Raw genomic sequence first — 16,436 nt, 5'->3', positions numbered from 1 at the left:
TGGAGCAGCCGGGACTCGCCCTGGTGCCCACGTGAAGCCAGCGCGGCAGAGACAGCCCAGGGGCTCCACTTCAAGGAGGCCATGCCCTCCCCTGCCAGAGTTACCCAGGAGGGCACTGGGAGCTGCCACTGCGGGAGCCGTGTCCTGGGCACACCCCCGGCACTGGCAGCGAGGGGCCATCACCAGGCCCTCGGAGACAAGCCCTGGGGTCTGGGGTCTTCCTGTGGGCCTGGCCCATAAACCACCCCGGGCTGAGCAGCCACGGCCACGGCCAGGAGAGCTGGCTGTGTCCACCGCACTGCCCGACACCAGCAGACACCTCACGCCCCTGTGTACCAAAACACCTTTATTTACATGAGTGAGGCCTCCCCATGCGCCGCTGCCCCCGGGCTGAGCAGGGAGTCCAGGGCCCAGGTGGGCTCAGGACACGGAGGGAGGGCTCCACCGCCAGACCCCAGCAAAGGTCCGGCTTTGGTCTGGCAATGCAGGTGGACCCCTCCACCCCCCATCCCCCGAAGCCTCACCCGGGCTCCACCCCAGACCACAGGCCAGCCGTGAGCACCTGAAAGGCAAGGCAGGACCCCCAACCCCCGTGCCCCCCGAGGGCAGAACCCAGATCTCCCGTGCCCAGCAGCCACCGTCCCCCACACGGCCCCAGGTGGGCGGAGGCGCGGGAAGGGTGGAAGGAGCCCAGCTGCACAGCGGCCTCAGAGCCCAGCCGGGGCCGGCACGTGGGCGAGGGGCAGCTCCAGGGCCGGCGTCTCCGGGGCCTGGGCAGGGCTGGACTTGCGGTGGTCCAGCTGCTCCAGCTTCTCTCCGAGCTGCGAGTAAAGTTCCTTTACCGCCTCCCCGCTCTGCAGGAAAACCACGTCGGCGCTCAGGCCCGGCGGGGCCCACCACACCCCGCCGCCAGCGCCGCCCGGCCGGCACCCACCTGGCCCGTGGGCTCCAGGGCCTTCTGCAGGGCCTGCAGCTTGGCGGGGGCCACCCTGGGGTGCAGGTGCAGGAGCAGCCGCAGCACGTGCCGGTGCACGTTCTCCTTCCTGCAAGGGAGGGGCAGCAGACCCTGGCCCCCCCGGAACGCCCCCCCGGAACGCCCAGCCCCCCCCCCCGGCGGCAGCCTACCTGGGCGAGGCGGTGAGGAGGAAGCCGTCGAACAGGCTGCTGCAGAAATCCTCCAGGGCAAACTCGTCCGCCAGCAGCGCCAGGTTGCCGGTGAGCAGGTGCAGGAAGATGTCGCTGAACGCCAGGTCCCCGAACGTCTCCACTGCAACCCCCGCAGGCGTGGGTGAGGCCCGGCCCAGGCGCCTCCGCCCGCGGGCCGCCCTGGGGAGCCCAGCGGCAGCACCCACGTCTGGGGGTCCTGAGATCAGGGCGTGGGGGGCCGGGACCCCACCCAGTGATGCAGGGCTATAGCTGGGGGGCGGGGCAGAGGACAGAGGCTCCGCCCACGGCTGCTGACGGACAGCTTCCGAGCGCACAGCACCAGCCTGGCCCACGCTGTGGTGGGACCCAGCAAGGGCAGAGACCACCCCCACACAGTATGAAGTGAGCCTCACTCCACAAGGACTCAGCCCAGGCCCACACAGCACAAGGGTCCCCCACCCCTGGAACCTGGGAGCCACACCTGGGCAGGGAGCAGAGGGCAGATCTGACCCCATCTGACCCCGACCCCGCGATGACCCCAGCATCCCCAAGACTCAGGCCCTGAGCGGAATGGGTCCAGCAGGCCACACCCCTCGCCTCTACATAACCAGCAGGCCACACCCCCCTCGGCTAACTCGAGGCCACCGGCAGTCGTGCCTCATCAGGACCTCAGCCTGTGGTCAGTTTAAGGGTTACATTTATTTATCTGAAAGGTGGAGCACAGAGATTGTCCACCCACTGGTTCACGGCCCAGATGGCCGGAGCCAGAGCCAGGAGCCCCACCCGGGCCCCCCGTGGGGGCAGGCCCGCCCTCGGCTGTCACTGACCCCCCCGGCTGCTCTGCAGGAAGACCGGCACTCTGCCGGGACCTCGGCACCGTGAGCAGCGCCTCGGCTGTGCCACTGCGCCGGCCCCTGGGGGCCCCTCATGGTGACATCGGCACGCAGCGACGGCACCGACACCGGCCCTTCGCCACAGCGCATGCTCTGGCTCTGTGTTTGTTCAAATCCCACAATAAGCAGCTAGAAAGCAGGGCAGGCCTGGCCGCCGGGACAGGTGCGCCCGCACTGGGCTTCCTGCTTCTCACGCCAGACCACAGCCTCGGCCGGGGAGCCAGACACACGCTCTCTTCAGGTGCGTTTACAGAACACCTGACACACCCACGCACACATGCACACTTCCTAAAAGTCTGAGACACATGGAACGGCCCGGCACCGTGGCACAGGCTGAGCTGCTGCCTGCGATGCCGGCATCCCATGTGGACGCTGGTTCAAGTCCCGGCTGCTCCACTTCCAATCCAGCTCTCTGCTATGACCCGGGAGAGCAGCAGTGATGGCCCAGTGCTTGGGCCCCTGCCCCACGTGGGAGACCTGGGTGGAGCTCCTGGCTCTGGCCTGGCCTGGCCCAGCCCAGCCCTGGCCGTTGTGGCCAGTGGTGGAAGACCTCTCTCTCCCTCCCCAGCTGTCATTCCGCCTACCGACTAAATCAATAAAGAGAAGAGGGCCCAGCATCTGGGACGGGGTCAGGACAGCCCGTGGCTCAAGCCCAGCTCCCTGCTGTGTACCCGCGGGCAGCAGGTGACGGCCCACGTGGCCGGGCCCTGCTACCCACACGCAGAACGCGCACTCGGCGCCTGGCTCTTGCCAGCATTTGGGGGAAGGAGCCCGTGCACAGGAGGACCCTGTCTCATTCTAAAATGTTTTTTTTTTTTTTACAGGCAGAGTGGACAGTGAGAGAAAGAGAAAAGGTCTTCCTTTTGCCGTTGGTTCACCCTCCAATGGCCGCTGCGCCCGTGCACCGTGCTGATCCGAAGGCAGGAGCCAGGTGCTTCTCCTGGTCTCCCATGGGTGCAGGGCCCAAGCACTTGGGCCATCCTCCACTGCACTCCCGGGCCACAGCAGAGAGCTGGCCTGGAAGAGGGGCAACCAGGACAGAATCCGGAGCCCCGACCGGGACTAGAACCCGGTGTGCCGGCGCCGCAAGGCGGAGGATTAGCCTAGTGAGCCGCGGCGCCGGCCATAAAATGTTTTCAATAAAACCCTGCTTTAAAGCACCCAGAGCTGACAGAATTCCACAAATGACGTCCACTCTCAGCGGCGTCCACTGCGCGCCTCCCTGGTGACCCTGGCGACCCCGCCCCCACCCCAGCCGAGAAAGGGGCGCACAGGCACCGCAGGGCACAGGCCACTGCGTCTGACCCCGACCCTTCGTGTCCTGACCTCAGCTACCAGTCAGAGGGACGCTGTGTGACTCGGCCAGCAGCACCAGGAGACCAACCCCCGGCTCAGGGGGTCCACACCGCGAGTGTGGCATCCACCGCCAAGGACACGAGCCTGGGGAGCCTGGGCAGGAAGCTGGCGCTGAGCTCCGCCCCCCAGCCGCGGCAGACCCCCAGACACTCAGGAGGAAGGGACACCGCACCCAGAGACCGCGGAGCCACCAGGAGCGGGCGTCCTGACCCCGTCCTGGCCGAGGGCGCTCTGGCCGCGGGGACGAGGGGCTCACGAGGGGCTCACCGAGGCCGGGCAGCAGGCGCAGCAGAGCGTTCTTGTTGCGCTGCTTGGTGATGTGCAGGACGTAGTACAGCCCCACCTCGCAGGCCGTGCGCTGCTCCTGCAGGAACCTGCGCCGGGGCACGGCCGTCAGCGCCCGCTCGGCCTCCGGAGGCCCCCCCCCGCCCCCGCCCCGCCCCGCCCCGCCCCGCCGTACTTGGTGAAGCTTTCGGGAAGTGTGCTCGGGTAGGCGACCGGCGCCTTCTCCTCGGCGGGCAGCTTCTGGTCCACGCTGAAAGTGTGGTCGTCCACCACGAAGGACATGAGCATGGGCAGGAACCTGGTGACCAGCTCCGCCTCCTGCAGGGGGAAGCCCGTGAGCCCGCGCTCCCCCCACGCCTCCCGCGCCCCCCCCCCCGTGCCTCCCCGCGCCTCCCTGCGCCTCCCTGCGCCCACGGGTCCCGCCCCAGGCTGAAAGGAGCAGCCGCGTGCCCAGCAGGCCTCCGGGCACCTGGTGGGCAGGCGCCTCCCGGCAGGAGGTACTGAACAGCAAGGGGACTCCAAGACCACCCAGGCCCCGGGCCCACACAGGCGCCGTTACCATCTTGGGCTCCTTGAAGACCTGGCTGTCGATCATGTCCCAGGCCCCCTGGCCCAGGGCCAGCAGCCTGAGCAGCAGCAGGAGGTCAGGGCTGTCCTGTGGACAAACAGGCCACAGCTGCGCTCAGCCGGCCACAGGGCCCCGCACGCGGCCCACGCCCGCAGTCCTGGCCCGGGCTGGGCTCACCCTGGGCAGCGTCTCCTGGCCGACCAGCTCCTGCAGGTGCCGAATAGTGCTGAGCGACAGCGTGTTGATGGCAAAGGGGTCACAGAGGATCATGGACAAGTCCCTGGAAGGAAGCCGCGTGCTGGGCTGGGACGCCGGGCCCCACCCCTGCCCCCGGGAAGGCGCCCGCGGTGTGGCCCGGGCGGGGCGCGGCCGCTCTCACCCCAGGACCTGTTCCTGGCCCTTCTTCACCCCGTCCAGGAAGCCCTGCAGCTCCCGCGCCCGCTTGCTGTCCACAAAGCGCTCCCGGATGCAGGCGTCCAGGCACCAGGTGAACTGCGGGAGGACGTGTACCAGCTCAGCGTGGCCAGACCCTCCCGCCCCCACCCGGCACAGCCACGGAACAAGGGCCAGAGCCGGAGCAGGGCACAGGCAGACGGACACGGGCCAGGGCCAGGGCCAGCAGGCAGCAGAGGCACAGGCTGCCCGTCTGTGCGTCAGCTACACAGGTTCACAGAGGAAACACACAGAGGCCCGCCCCCAGCGTCCCCAGGGCACCACTGTGAGGACAGAAGGCTCCTGAGAGCCTCCATGGTGTCCCCTGTCTGGAGGGGGCGTGGCCACAGCAGTGACAAGTGGCCACAGGTGACCCAAGACCCAGGGAGCAGTCTTCAGCTGCAACAGCCACGGAAAACGAGGGAGAGGAGGGTCCAGCTCGGAGCCCCGCGCCAGGTGCCCCGCGTCACCAGCAGCAGGCCCCTGGGCTCGGGGGGGGCAGGGCCAGCACCACCGGGCTGCAGGGACAGGGGACAGCTGGGCCTGGGCGCGGCGGGGCTGCTTCCTCCACCCTACCAGGGACAGAGCTCGAGGTGGGCGTGGAGGCCGACCTTGTGGCAGGGGTCCACGGTGCAGATGTCGCCGACGTCCAGGTCGTGCAGGGACATGAGCAGCTCGGCGCGCAGGGTGCAGTAGTGCACGTTGCGCGTGCGCAGGAAGAGCGTGCGCAGGAACTGCAGCACCATGTCGTACAGCTTCACGCTGCGGCCCACCATGCGCGTCAGCGCCTGCACCACCTGCAGCACACAGCGTCAGCGCCGCCAGCCCCGGGCCGGCTCCCAGCCAGCGCCACCCGGGCCTGGCTCCGGCCACCGCCAACCCCGGGCCGGCTCCCAGCCACCGCCAACCCCGGGCCGGCTCCCAGCCAGCGCCAACCCCGGGCCGGCTCCGGCCACCGCCAACCCCGGGCCGGCTCCCAGCCACCGCCAACCCCGGGCCGGCTCCCAGCCACCGCCAACCCCGGGCCGGCTCCCAGCCAGCGCCAACCCCGGGCCGGCTCCCAGCCAGCGCCAACCCCGGGCCGGCTCCCAGCCAGCGCCAACCCCGGGCCGGCTCCGGCCACCGCCAACCCCGGGCCGGCTCCCAGCCAGCGCCAACCCCGGGCCGGCTCCCAGCCAGCGCCAACCCCGGGCCGGCTCCCAGCCAGCGCCAACCCCGGGCCGGCTCCGGCCACCGCCAACCCCGGGCCGGCTCCCAGCCAGCGCCACCCGGGCCGCGCCCGCACACCTCGCCCACGCGCCGCGCAGGCCCGGCAGCCTCCCGCCCCCGCCCGCACACCTCGCCCTGGCGCCGCGTCTTGGGCGACGGGCTGAAGAAGTTGTGCAGCACCGACAGCCCGGTGCTGAAGAGCGCGCTCTCCTTCTCCAGGATGTACTGCTTGAGCAGTGGCGACACCTCGTCCCCGAACAGCGCCTGGTTGTCCTGCCAGATCTGCCGCTTCACCTCCACGGCGCACGCGCGGTACAGCTCCTTGTCGGCCATCACCAGCTTCAGCTTCTTCTCCGGCACCTGCGCGCGAGGGGGGGGGGGCGTCAGCGGCGGGGCGGCCGCGCGCGCCCCCGGCCCCCGCCCCCCGCCCCCCTGCCCCGGCCGCCCCGCCGCTGACGCCCCCGCCCCGCCCCCGCCCCCGCCCCCGGCCGCGCGCGCCCCCGGCCCCGCCCCCGCGCGCCCCTGGCCGACCCCGCCCCCGGCCGCGCGCCCCCGCCCCCGGCCCCGGCCCGCCCCGGCCGCCCGCGCACCTTGGGCAGGTGCTTCATGACGCACATCACCACCGGCTGCAGCGACGGCATCTTCACCAGCGAGAAGCTCTTCTCCAAAAGGTCCTCCAGCTTCTTGTACCTGCGGCGGCGCGCGCTGAGCCCCCCCGCGGGGCGGGGCGGACACCGCACAAGCTGCGGGGCGACCGCCCTGGGCCGGCCCCCGGCCCGCGCCCCCCGCCCCCGCGCCTGCAGCCTCCCCGGCCCCTGCCCCACTGCCTGCCTGCAGCCCCCGGCCCCCGCCCGCGCCCACGGCCACGCGCCTGCAGCCTCCCCGGCCCCTGCCCCACTGCCTGCCTGCAGCCCCCGGCCCCCCGCCCGCGCCCCCGGCCCACGCGCCTGCAGCCACCCCAGCCCCTGCCCCACTACCTGCCTGCAGCCCCCGGCCCACGCGCCTGCAGCCACCCCAGCCCCTGCCCCACTGCCTGCCTGCAGCCCCCGGCCCACGCGCCTGCAGCCTCCCGGGCCCCTGCCACCCACTGCCTTCCTGCAGCCCCCGGCTCACGCGCCTGCAGCCACCCCAGCCCCTGCCCCACTACCTTCCTGCAGCCCCCGGCCCACGCGCCTGCAGCCTCCCGGGCCCCTGCCACCCACTGCCTTCCTGCAGCCCCCCGCCCACGCGCCTGCAGCCTCCCGGGCCCCTGCCACCCACTGCCTTCCTGCAGCCCCCCGCCCACGCGCCTGCAGCCTGGGGAGCCCCTGCCCCACTACCTGCCTGCGGCCCCCAGCCCGCGCCCCCGGCCCACGCGCCTGCAGCCTCCCCAGCCCCTGCCCCACTGCCTGCCTGCAGCCCGCGCCCGCGCCCACCTCTCCTCCGCCTTCCCCTCCGACGCGATGGCCGACACCCGCTCCAGCAGCTTGTCCCGCAGCTCGTCGAACACCGACTGGTGGAACTCCAGGCGCGGGGTCCCGTGCAGGTCCAGGAACGGGAGCGCCGACTGCAGCGAGGGCAGCAGCACGCCGTTCTCCGTCTGCGGGGCCGGGGGTCAGCGCGGGGGCCCGAGGCGGGGGTCCGCCCGCCGCCCCGGCCCCCGCCCGCGTGCCCGGCCGCACCTGGAACTGCTCGATGGCCTTGAGCGGCTCGGTGCAGTTGGTCAGCGTCTCCTTCAGGTCCTCGCCGTTGGCCACGCCCAGGTCCTGCAGCCCCGCGAACATGGCCGAGGCCCCGACCCCCGGCCGGCTCGGCGCCCCATCCCCGCCGCGCTCCGCCGGGGCCGCCGCGGGCGCCCCGGAAGCCCGCTCCCCGGGGCCTCGGGGGCCGCCCGAGCTGCGCTCCCCCGCGGCCTCCAGCTCGCCCAGGTCCCGCTCGCGGCGCGACTCTGCACCGGCCCGCGGCCGCCCACTTCCGCCCCGCACGGCCCTGGTCCGCCACCCAAAGCGCTCCCGGGAAACGCCGCCGCGGCCGCGCACGGGTTCCTGGGAGCGCCGCCCTCGGCCTGCGCGGGGGGCGGAGCCGGAGGACGCGCGAGCCGTGGGCGCGGCCCCGGCCCCGCCCACCGCACGCGGCCCCGCCCCTGCCCGGCCTCGCCCGCCGCACGCGGCCCCGCCCCGGCGCCCGGCCCCGCCCCCTCCGCGCTTCGCGTTCCGGGAGCTGGCGTTGGAGCGCCTTTCACTGCGGTGCTGCTGACCTCCCCGCAGCCTTGCCTACGCGAGCGTGCGTGGTCGAGGAGGGTGCGCGCTGCGTGCGTGCCTCCCACGGGGCGGGGCGGAGACCCGCGCGCGCTGCGGGAGCGACCCGCCGTGGTTGTCCGCGGCGGCCGGCCCACGCACCTGCAGCCACCCCAGCCCCTGCCACGCACTGCCTGCCTGCTGCCCCTCCTCCCGCACGCCCCGCGTCCCCGCCGCGCGCCGGGAGGGGCACAAGGCACAGCGCGGAGCCGGGGAACAGTACGTCTGTAATGGGGGCGCGGGCTGCCCTCGGCCACGCGGGGCCCTAGAGCGCGCAGAAGGGGCCGGTGTCGTGGCGCTTGGGTCTCCGCACGCCCTGGATGAGCGCGCCGGGCGCCGAGCGGAAGCGCGAGTCGCGAGCCCGCTCCGTGCGGTAGGCGCCGGGGCCGGGGACGCCGGCTGCGGAGAGAGGGCAAGGAGGCGCCCCGCGGACCTCAGCGCTGCGCCGCCCGGGCCCGCCGCCCAGCCCCGCCGCGCCCCGCGCCTTACCCGGGCCGGCCCGCGAGGCGGGGGCGCGCGCGCTGCGCATGGAGAAGGCGGGGGCGCGCGGGCTGCGCAGACGGTCCCCGGGGACGACGTCGTAGGTGCCGGGGTCCGGGCGCTTCTCGCCGCGAGCCCGCGCCAGAGCCTGCACCAGCGGCTGCGCCCGCGGCGGCGCGGGGCGGGCCTGGCCCTCGGGGGCCATGGCGGCGGGAAGGGGGACCCTGGCGCTGCAGGAGCGGGCGGCGGGGCCGCTGAGCGGCCGGTAGTGCGCGGGCGACGGCCACTGCGGGAGGCGGAACGCGGCTGAGGCGTGCTCCGCGCTCACGCCGCCCAGCCCCCGCGTCCCGCACCCCGCGGGCCGGCCGCACCTTGAGCTCGCGGTTGAAGTCCACCTTGTGCGTGAAGGGGCTTTCGCTCCGCAGCCACTCGGTCTGCCAGGCCCTGCGGCCGCCGCCCTCTGCGGGGGAGGGGGGCAGGGGAAGGGGCGGAGGTGGCATAGCCTGGGGTCTCCGGGCCGGGCGGGGCGGGGCGGGGCGGGGCTGGCGGCGGGGATGCACCTGGGCCGGGGTGCCTGCGTCCCAGGCTGTAGTGCGGGTGTGCGGAGCTCTCTCGCGCGGACGCGCTGGGCACCTGGTACTTGGCGGGGCCGGGCACCTCCGGGTCGGTGAGCAGCGGGGGGCGTCGCTCCAGCACTGGCCGAAGGAAGCAGCTCGGGACTGGGGCTGCCCACCAGACCCCTCCTCCCCTCGCCCCCCGATCGCCTGCGGGAGCCGAGACCCCCGCTGCACTCACACAGCTTCCTCAGGGTGGCCGCACAGGCAGTGTCCACCCCTGAGCCCAGGGCAGCCGGGACTGCCTGCTTCTGCGAGGGCCACGCCTCCTCCCAGGCCGCCCCGGGCCGCGGGCCCAGCCACAGCACCGCTGACTGGGACCTGCAAGGGAGACGGGCAGCCGCTGGCCACCCGGCCTGCCGGCGACCCTCCCAGGCCGCCCCGCCTGCCGCCCGCGGAGGTTACTGGGGCGGCCGCGGCAGCTTCTGGCTCAGGGGGCCGTGGGTCCAGTGTTTGCCTCCATTGATGTAAAAATTTGCCAGGAATTTCACCGCCTTCTGGTCAAAATTCATCTCCCAGTCTCTGGCTCCCTTGGGGGAGGGCACTGTGACCTCACTGGCGGGTGGCTCCACCCCCACCCCGTTGCCAGGGGCTCCCTAGGGACGCAGCATTGTCCAGCTCTGCAGGCGCCAACCCAGGGACACACACACCCCGCGCGCGCGCGCCCCCACCCTGGCGCCCTGTGGCCCCTCCCCCTTCCTGCACGGTGGCCCCTGCCCCTCCCCTGCACCCGGAGCTGAAGGGAAGGGAGCCAGCGGCCCCTGCAGCAGGGCTCCTGGGGGCGTGTGGAGGGGAGACGCCCACCCCAGCCACAGCCGTCGGAACAGCAGCAGTGGGGTGGCCCTGGAGCCACAGGCGCCCAGCGGAGTGTGTCACGGACGGACAGGGTGGTCCTGCAGAGGAGGACGGGGAAGCCGGACAGAGCAAGGGCCCTGCGGGGCATCCCTGGAGCAGACCAGCCTGCCAGCCCTGGTCTCGACCTTGGCCCCAAGTCCTTGCGTCCAGGGCCCTCCCAGGAGCCCGTCCCCCTGTGCCCGTGCCTTCCTGCAGCCCCTGAGTGGAGTCCCGGGTGGATGGACGCCTGCCTGAGGACATGGCGTGGCTCCCAATGGGTGACCGGGACTGCACCGGGGCCGGGGCCGCGGTGGAGATGAGGGACACCGTGTGTGTCTCAGCTTGGTCCTGGAGCACTCCTGCAGGGCGGATTCCTGGCAGCAGGAGCGACAGCACCCCATCTGGACCGGACCGGACTCCCCACAGGGTCCCCCAGGACCCGGGGCGTCCCCTGGGGCCGGGCCAGCAGCTCGAATTGGAACGGGTCAGCCTGACATCCACCTGTTGCCTGTGGCGTGGACGTCCTTGCTCCAGGCCTTGCTGCAGGCCGTGTGCGTCTGTGTGCAGCTCCTGCCAGGGGCCGCACCTCCTCGTGTGTCCTTGGACAGCTCCAAGTTCACGCTACAAAGCCCCTGAATCCCCCCACAAACAAAAATCAAGATTTGTCTAAAACGGAAAACACTGCCCTCTGTAGGTCACTGGCCACTGGCGGTCCAGGGCTGAGGAGCCGGGGGCGGGCTGCTGGCCCCCTGAACTGGCCAGGCCTTCCCTGCAGTGCTCTGAGCCTCCGCCCGGGGCCCCCTGCCTCACCCTAACACCCTAACACCTTCCCGCCCGCGGAGGGTGGGTGCTGGGTGCCCTGGGCAGGCCAGCCAGGAGCCGGGCAGCCTGCAGGGCTGCTCAACAGTGCGGGGGTGGGGGCCTCACAATGGTTGCCAGGTGATGGCTCCCCCGGGGGCAGGGGGCTGAGCTGGCCAGGGCAGAGTCAAGGAGAATGACAGCTACTCAGAAGCATGGCCTCTTCACCCCGGAACCTCACTATATCCCCGGGTAAGAGCCGGGGGCTCTGGGGCAGGCCGGGGGCCCGCGTGAAGGCCCCCCAGCCAGACGCCGGGAGGCTGGAGCCAAGAAGGGAGCCAGGGAGGCCCCAGGAACAGAGGAGCCGCCGGGCGGGGGCGGCCGCTGCCGGCTTCACCCCTCCCTGCGGGCACTTCGCCCAGCAAGGCCACACCAGGTGGCCGGCGCGTCTGTCAGGAGCTGAAACTGGGGCAGCCGAGCAGCTGGCCGAGGCCAGCTAAGCAGGTGCTGCTAGGGGAGCCGAGCGCGGAGTGGGCTGCCCGCCTGGGTCCCCTCGGCTGCCCGCTGTCCGCACAGCTACATCTCCGAGGGCACTCCCCCAGGGAGGGCGGGGCGCCCACCCCGTGCCCCAGCCTTGTTCCCTTGCTGCACGCACGCCTGCTGGCCTGGGCAGGCTTGTCCCTGTGTCCTGTCCGCACGCAGGCACCACGACAGGGTGCCCGCCACTGCCCTGTGGAGCCCTGCGTGGACGGTGTCCCCGAGCCCCGTAGCGTGGCCGCCGCCTCTCCCCGCCTCCACCTTTGCGGCCTGCACTGACCTCTGCGGCGGCCGTGGCTCCCCCTCCACACGGGTGTGATGACGTCTGTCTCATTTCCTAAACTTTTGTGCCACTTGATGTGACGCAATGCCCGCCGGGTCCATCCGTGTTGCTGTGCGTGACCATCCGTGAGTTGCCATCTGTGCTGTGTCCCTTTGTGTCTGTGTGGTGACTCCGTGCCTCTTGTCCCCACCACGCTCCTCCTCTCAGGAACCAATCCACAGCAACACCTTTGTCCTTTTTTTCCAGTAAGACAAACTCACCCTCCCCATCCCTGGGGCCTGTGCGACCACCACACCACCCCTCCCGCAAACTCAGCTCACCCAGCCCCCTGCCTGCTTCCCCAATCCCGGTCCTGTGGTCAGTCACTGGGCCAGACCCCACCCCCACCTTCCTGGGCGCTGTCCCTCCAGCTGGGCCTGCAGCCACACCGGGCCAACCCTGCCCTTGCCTCCACTTCCCGCAGGCAGCGAGGGTGGGCACGGGGGGCGACAGTGAGGCTCCCGGGAGGCAGCGAGGTCAGCACTGGGGGGTGCTGTGGGCTCAGGCCTCAGGCCCCCCGACGGGCAGATGACCAGGCCGGACCCAGGTGGTGCTGCCAGACCAGCTGCCCTGCCCCCCTGCCCCCCTCCCCCGCAGGTATGCCGGCTTCTACCCGCAGCTGCGCTACCAGGTTGGGAACACCTATGGGCGCACCACGGCACAGCTGCTCACCGACCCCAGCGTGCGCAAGAGCCCCTGCTCCGTCCTGTCCCCCATCTCCAAGCCCAAGTTCATCGAGGACTTCAGCAAGTCCAAGCCCCCGCTGGTCCCCTGCCGAGACCTGATCGAACCCTACATCCCCCACTACACGGGTGAGCTATCACCCCCACACGCATGTGCGTGCACACACACACACACACACACACACACACTCGCTCACGACGGCCCTGTCACGCAGGTCTGCAGCCCTACAAGAACTTCGAGATCCTGGGCCGGCTCCCGCCCCAGGAGGCAGGCGCCGAGGAGCCTCCGGCAGCGCAGAACGTGTCCAGACATGTGCCGCTGCCCGCGGGCTCCATGCCCTACTTCCCCTACCCGCCGTGCCCACCAGGGAGGAAGGTGGACTCCAGAGACTGGGGACACCCCGGCCTGCGGCTGGCCTACGGGGAAGAGGCCTGGAGGAACCCCGCGCCCCTCCACGAGGCCCCCGGCCAGTACCAGGTACCCTGACGCCGGCAGAGGCCCCGCCCACCCCACCCAGCTACGGGGGGAGCTGGGGGTGACCTCACCCTGTCCCCCCCAGCTGTACCACTGCAGGAGGGACGAGGGCCTGCCGCGGGCCCGTCACCTGGAGACGCTCGACGTGGACAGGTTCCAGCGGCTGCCCCAGCTGGACCACCCCAACCTGATCCAACGCAAGGCCATCTCCGGTGCCAGGACGGAGGGGGCTTGGTCCAGGGGTCGCCCTCCCCCGCAGGCCCCGGGGGATGACAGGGGAGGGCGCAGCCGTGTCCTCGCCTCTGCCGCCCAGCTGTCTCGGGACCCCAACTTGGGCTAACTCGGGGGACGGCTGCCCATCAAGCTGGGCTGACTGCGTGCCCCCCCAGGCTACGCTGGCTTCGTCCCGCGCTTCGCCTGGGTGATGGGGATGAATTACCGTGACGGGGTGACACAGGCCTTGGACGAGTTCGACAAGACGCAGGTACAACCGCCCCAAGGCTGCTCCCTGTGGCCCGGCTTGCGGAGGCTGGGGGGGGCTCTGCCTGCCTGACGGGCGCCAGCACCCACCTGCCCCCCCCAGTTTCTGTTCAGAAACCCGGGCTGTGCCCTGGGCCAAAGGCTGCCCAGCGCCCACTGGTCCAGCAGCACCATCTACAACAGCCAAGGCATGATCCCTTTCTACATGGGGTTCATCCCCTGTGAGTACCAGCCCTGCCCGCCCTCCCGCACCCCAGGGGCAGGGCGGGGCCCGCAGCCGGCCCAGCTCAGCCGCGCCTCCCCCGCAGCCATGCAGGACAACTACGCCATGACCTTTGGCAACAGCACCCGCAGGGCCTACCAGAAGGAAGTGCAGAGGCGGAGCCAGGCACTATGAAACGCTTTAATGGTGGTGTGCGGACAGGAAGGGGGCAGGTGCACGCAGACGGCCCTGCCAGGGGCGCTGAGCCAATAAAGAGTTCACACCGCGAGCGCGCGCTGGCGACCGGCCCTAGGCCACCTCCTCCTCCGCCTCCTCCTCGAACTCGCCCTCCTCCTCGGCCGTGGCGTCCTGGTACTGCTGGTACTCGGACACCAGGTCGTTCATGTTGCTCTCGGCCTCGGTGAACTCCATCTCGTCCATGCCCTCGCCCGTGTACCAGTGCAGGAAGGCCTTGCGCCGGAACATGGCCGTGAACTGCTCCGAGATGCGCTTGAACAGCTCCTGGATGGCCGTGCTGTTGCCGATGAAGGTGGCCGACATCTTGAGGCCGCGCGGCGGGATGTCGCACACGGCCGTCTTGACGTTGTTGGGGATCCACTCGACGAAGTAGCTGCTGTTCTTGTTCTGCACGTTCAGCATCTGCTCGTCCACCTCCTTCATGGACATGCGGCCGCGGAACACGGCGGCCACCGTCAGGTAGCGGCCGTGGCGCGGGTCGCAGGCGGCCATCATGTTCTTGGCGTCGAACATCTGCTGGGTGAGCTCGGGCACGGTGAGCGCGCGGTACTGCTGGCTGCCGCGGCTGGTGAGGGGCGCGAAGCCGGGCATGAAGAAGTGCAGGCGGGGGAAGGGCACCATGTTCACGGCCAGCTTGCGCAGGTCGGCGTTGAGCTGGCCGGGGAAGCGCAGGCAGGTGGTGACCCCGCTCATGGTGGCCGACACCAGGTGGTTGAGGTCGCCGTAGGTGGGCGTGGTGAGCTTGAGCGTGCGGAAGCAGATGTCGTAGAGGGCCTCGTTGTCGATGCAGTAGGTCTCGTCCGTGTTCTCCACCAGCTGGTGCACGGACAGCGTGGCGTTGTAGGGCTCCACCACCGTGTCCGACACCTTGGGCGAGGGCACCACGCTGAAGGTGTTCATGATGCGGTCGGGGTACTCCTCGCGGATCTTGCTGATGAGCAGGGTGCCCATGCCCGAGCCCGTGCCGCCGCCCAGCGAGTGGGTCAGCTGGAAGCCCTGCAGGCAGTCACAGCTCTCCGCCTCCTTCCTCACCACGTCCAGCACCGAGTCCACCAGCTCGGCCCCCTCCGTGTAGTGGCCCTTGGCCCAGTTGTTCCCGGCCCCACTCTGGCCTGCAGGAGGACAAGTGGTCACTCTGGGGCCAGGCACGTGGTCACCGGCACAGCCGCCAGCCCTGCTCAAGTCCAACCCGGGGCGGGGGAGGACCGTGCGGGAGCAGCCCCGCCCCTGCGGCTCCCGGGCCTCCCTCCCAAAGCCGCTTCAGGCGGCACCAGGCGGCTCCGGGCCGTGACCTTGGGCGGCCCCCACCGCTCACCGAACACGAAGTTGTCGGGTCTGAAGATCTGCCCGAAGGGCCCCGAGCGCACGGAGTCCATGGTGCCGGGCTCCAGGTCCACGAGCACGGCGCGGGGCACGTACTTGCCGCCTGCGGGGACAGCGGGGCGTCAGCGCGCGGGCGGCCGCGGCGCCGCGGGCGGGGGGCGCGGGGGCGGCCGGGGGCTCACCGGTGGCCTCGTTGTAGTACACGTTGATGCGCTCCAGCTGCAGGTCGCTGTCCCCGTGGTAGGTGCCCGTCGGGTCGATGCCATGCTCGTCGCTGATCACCTCCCAAAACTGCAAGGCACGGGCGCGCCCGGGCGGGCGTGCGGCTGAGTCACCGCAGCCGGTGCGCCCGGGGCGGCCCCGCCCCGGATGGGCGCGGCGGGCCCTCCCCTCCCCCACCCGGGCCCGCGCGCCCGCGGCCACCGGCGCTCGGGCCCGCAGCTCCGCCCGCCCCCGCCGGCAGCCGGCGCCCGGGCTCGGGCCCCGGCGGCCCCGGTCGCGGTCCGCGCTGCGCTTCCGGGAGCCGCAATGCGGGAACGCCGCCCGCCCAGCCGCTGCCGCCATTTTTCCCAGCCGCCCGCCCCGCCCGGCAACGCCGCGCCGGGCCCGCGGCGCCGCGAATGCCCACCTTTGCGCCGATCTGGTTGCCGCACTGCCCGGCCTGCAGGTGCACGATCTCCCTCATGGCGACGGCGGCGACGGCACAAGCAGCAAGACCGACAAGAACACGGAGGAGCGGGCGCGCAGAGTGCTACAACCGTCGCTCCGCCGACGCTTATATACCCCCTGCACCCGCCTCCGCCAGCCTCGGATTGGGCCGCCAGAACGAGGCTGCAGAGCGGCCTCGTCTGACTGGCCGAGCTTCTGTCAATAGAGCTGCTTAAGGCCCACCTTCCCAACGATGTCCGCTCTTTATTGGTCAGACGCGGGCCCCTGCTTCCCTATCACAATCCGCCCCGCCTCGCGCTGCAGTGCTCTGTCCATTGGGTGTTTCAAATGATTGATTTGCCCTCTCATTGGCGGACGCCCGGGAGCACGCCGACAGGCCGGCGCTATTGGCCGTCCTGGGTCAGCGTCCTGGTAACCGCCGCAGTGCAGCGGGAGACGCGCGCGGGCGGGGCGTTAGGGAGCGCGGGCGCGGGCGCGGGCTTCCGGCCGGGCCTCCTGCGACAGCTCAGGCCTCGGCGGGGCCGCGCGAGCCCGTGGTCCGGGGCCAGCCCGCGCGCCTCCTCCGGGGCGCACGCCGCGGTGCACACGCTGGCGCG

The 16,436-nt window shown here is 71.8% G+C and overlaps 4 protein-coding genes across 7 annotated transcripts; 1 reads left to right on the top strand and 3 right to left on the bottom strand.

Moving 5' to 3' along the window:
- Positions 1-331: 331 nt before the first annotated feature.
- On the bottom strand, positions 332-7,923 carry NELFB (negative elongation factor complex member B). 2 transcript variants are annotated; one of them, XM_051838902.2, is made up of 13 exons: positions 7,551-7,923; positions 7,305-7,468; positions 6,480-6,579; positions 6,019-6,249; positions 5,292-5,477; positions 4,628-4,740; positions 4,426-4,528; positions 4,240-4,335; positions 3,856-3,998; positions 3,663-3,769; positions 1,126-1,267; positions 935-1,043; positions 332-854 (listed from the first exon to the last, which is right to left on the bottom strand). In XM_051838902.2, the coding sequence occupies exons 1-13, from the start codon at positions 7,650-7,652 to the stop codon at positions 708-710; spliced, it is 1,743 nt and encodes a 580-aa protein (XP_051694862.1). In that variant the 5' UTR covers positions 7,653-7,923; the 3' UTR covers positions 332-707. The 2 variants fall into 2 exon arrangements, with proteins under 2 accessions (XP_051694862.1, XP_051694861.1); XM_051838901.2 differs by having other exon boundaries at positions 7,305-7,435; positions 7,551-7,866.
- Positions 7,924-8,373: 450 nt separating this feature from the next.
- On the bottom strand, positions 8,374-12,348 carry STPG3 (sperm-tail PG-rich repeat containing 3). Of its 2 annotated transcripts, XM_070059647.1 has the most exons (7): positions 11,709-12,348; positions 10,595-10,725; positions 9,441-9,580; positions 9,206-9,340; positions 9,017-9,105; positions 8,655-8,931; positions 8,374-8,564 (listed from the first exon to the last, which is right to left on the bottom strand). In XM_070059647.1, the coding sequence occupies exons 1-7, from the start codon at positions 11,760-11,762 to the stop codon at positions 8,431-8,433; spliced, it is 960 nt and encodes a 319-aa protein (XP_069915748.1). In that variant the 5' UTR covers positions 11,763-12,348; the 3' UTR covers positions 8,374-8,430. The 2 variants fall into 2 exon arrangements, with proteins under 2 accessions (XP_069915748.1, XP_051694868.1); XM_051838908.2 differs by lacking the exons at positions 10,595-10,725; positions 11,709-12,348 and adding an exon at positions 9,665-9,925.
- Positions 10,899-14,921, top strand: CIMIP2A (ciliary microtubule inner protein 2A). Of its 2 annotated transcripts, none has more exons than XM_051838905.2 (7): positions 10,899-11,143; positions 12,348-12,562; positions 12,649-12,911; positions 12,994-13,120; positions 13,298-13,392; positions 13,492-13,609; positions 13,697-14,921. In XM_051838905.2, exons 1-7 carry the CDS (start codon positions 11,088-11,090, stop codon positions 13,783-13,785), a joined length of 963 nt encoding a protein of 320 aa, XP_051694865.1. In that variant the 5' UTR covers positions 10,899-11,087; the 3' UTR covers positions 13,786-14,921. The 2 variants fall into 2 exon arrangements, with proteins under 2 accessions (XP_051694865.1, XP_051694866.1); XM_051838906.2 differs by lacking the exon at positions 10,899-11,143 and adding an exon at positions 11,404-11,836.
- Positions 13,773-16,020, bottom strand: TUBB4B (tubulin beta 4B class IVb). Its single transcript, XM_051838903.2, has 4 exons — positions 15,800-16,020; positions 15,354-15,462; positions 15,164-15,274; positions 13,773-14,960 (listed from the first exon to the last, which is right to left on the bottom strand). Exons 1-4 carry the CDS (start codon positions 15,854-15,856, stop codon positions 13,900-13,902), a joined length of 1,338 nt encoding a protein of 445 aa, XP_051694863.1. The 5' UTR covers positions 15,857-16,020; the 3' UTR covers positions 13,773-13,899.
- Between the last annotated feature and the right edge of the window lie 416 nt (positions 16,021-16,436).

The sequence above is a fragment of the Oryctolagus cuniculus genome, chromosome 1 (genome assembly GCF_964237555.1).
Source record: "Oryctolagus cuniculus chromosome 1, mOryCun1.1, whole genome shotgun sequence".
NCBI lineage: Eukaryota > Metazoa > Chordata > Mammalia > Lagomorpha > Leporidae > Oryctolagus > Oryctolagus cuniculus.
This window is presented reverse-complemented; position numbering and strand designations above follow the sequence as displayed.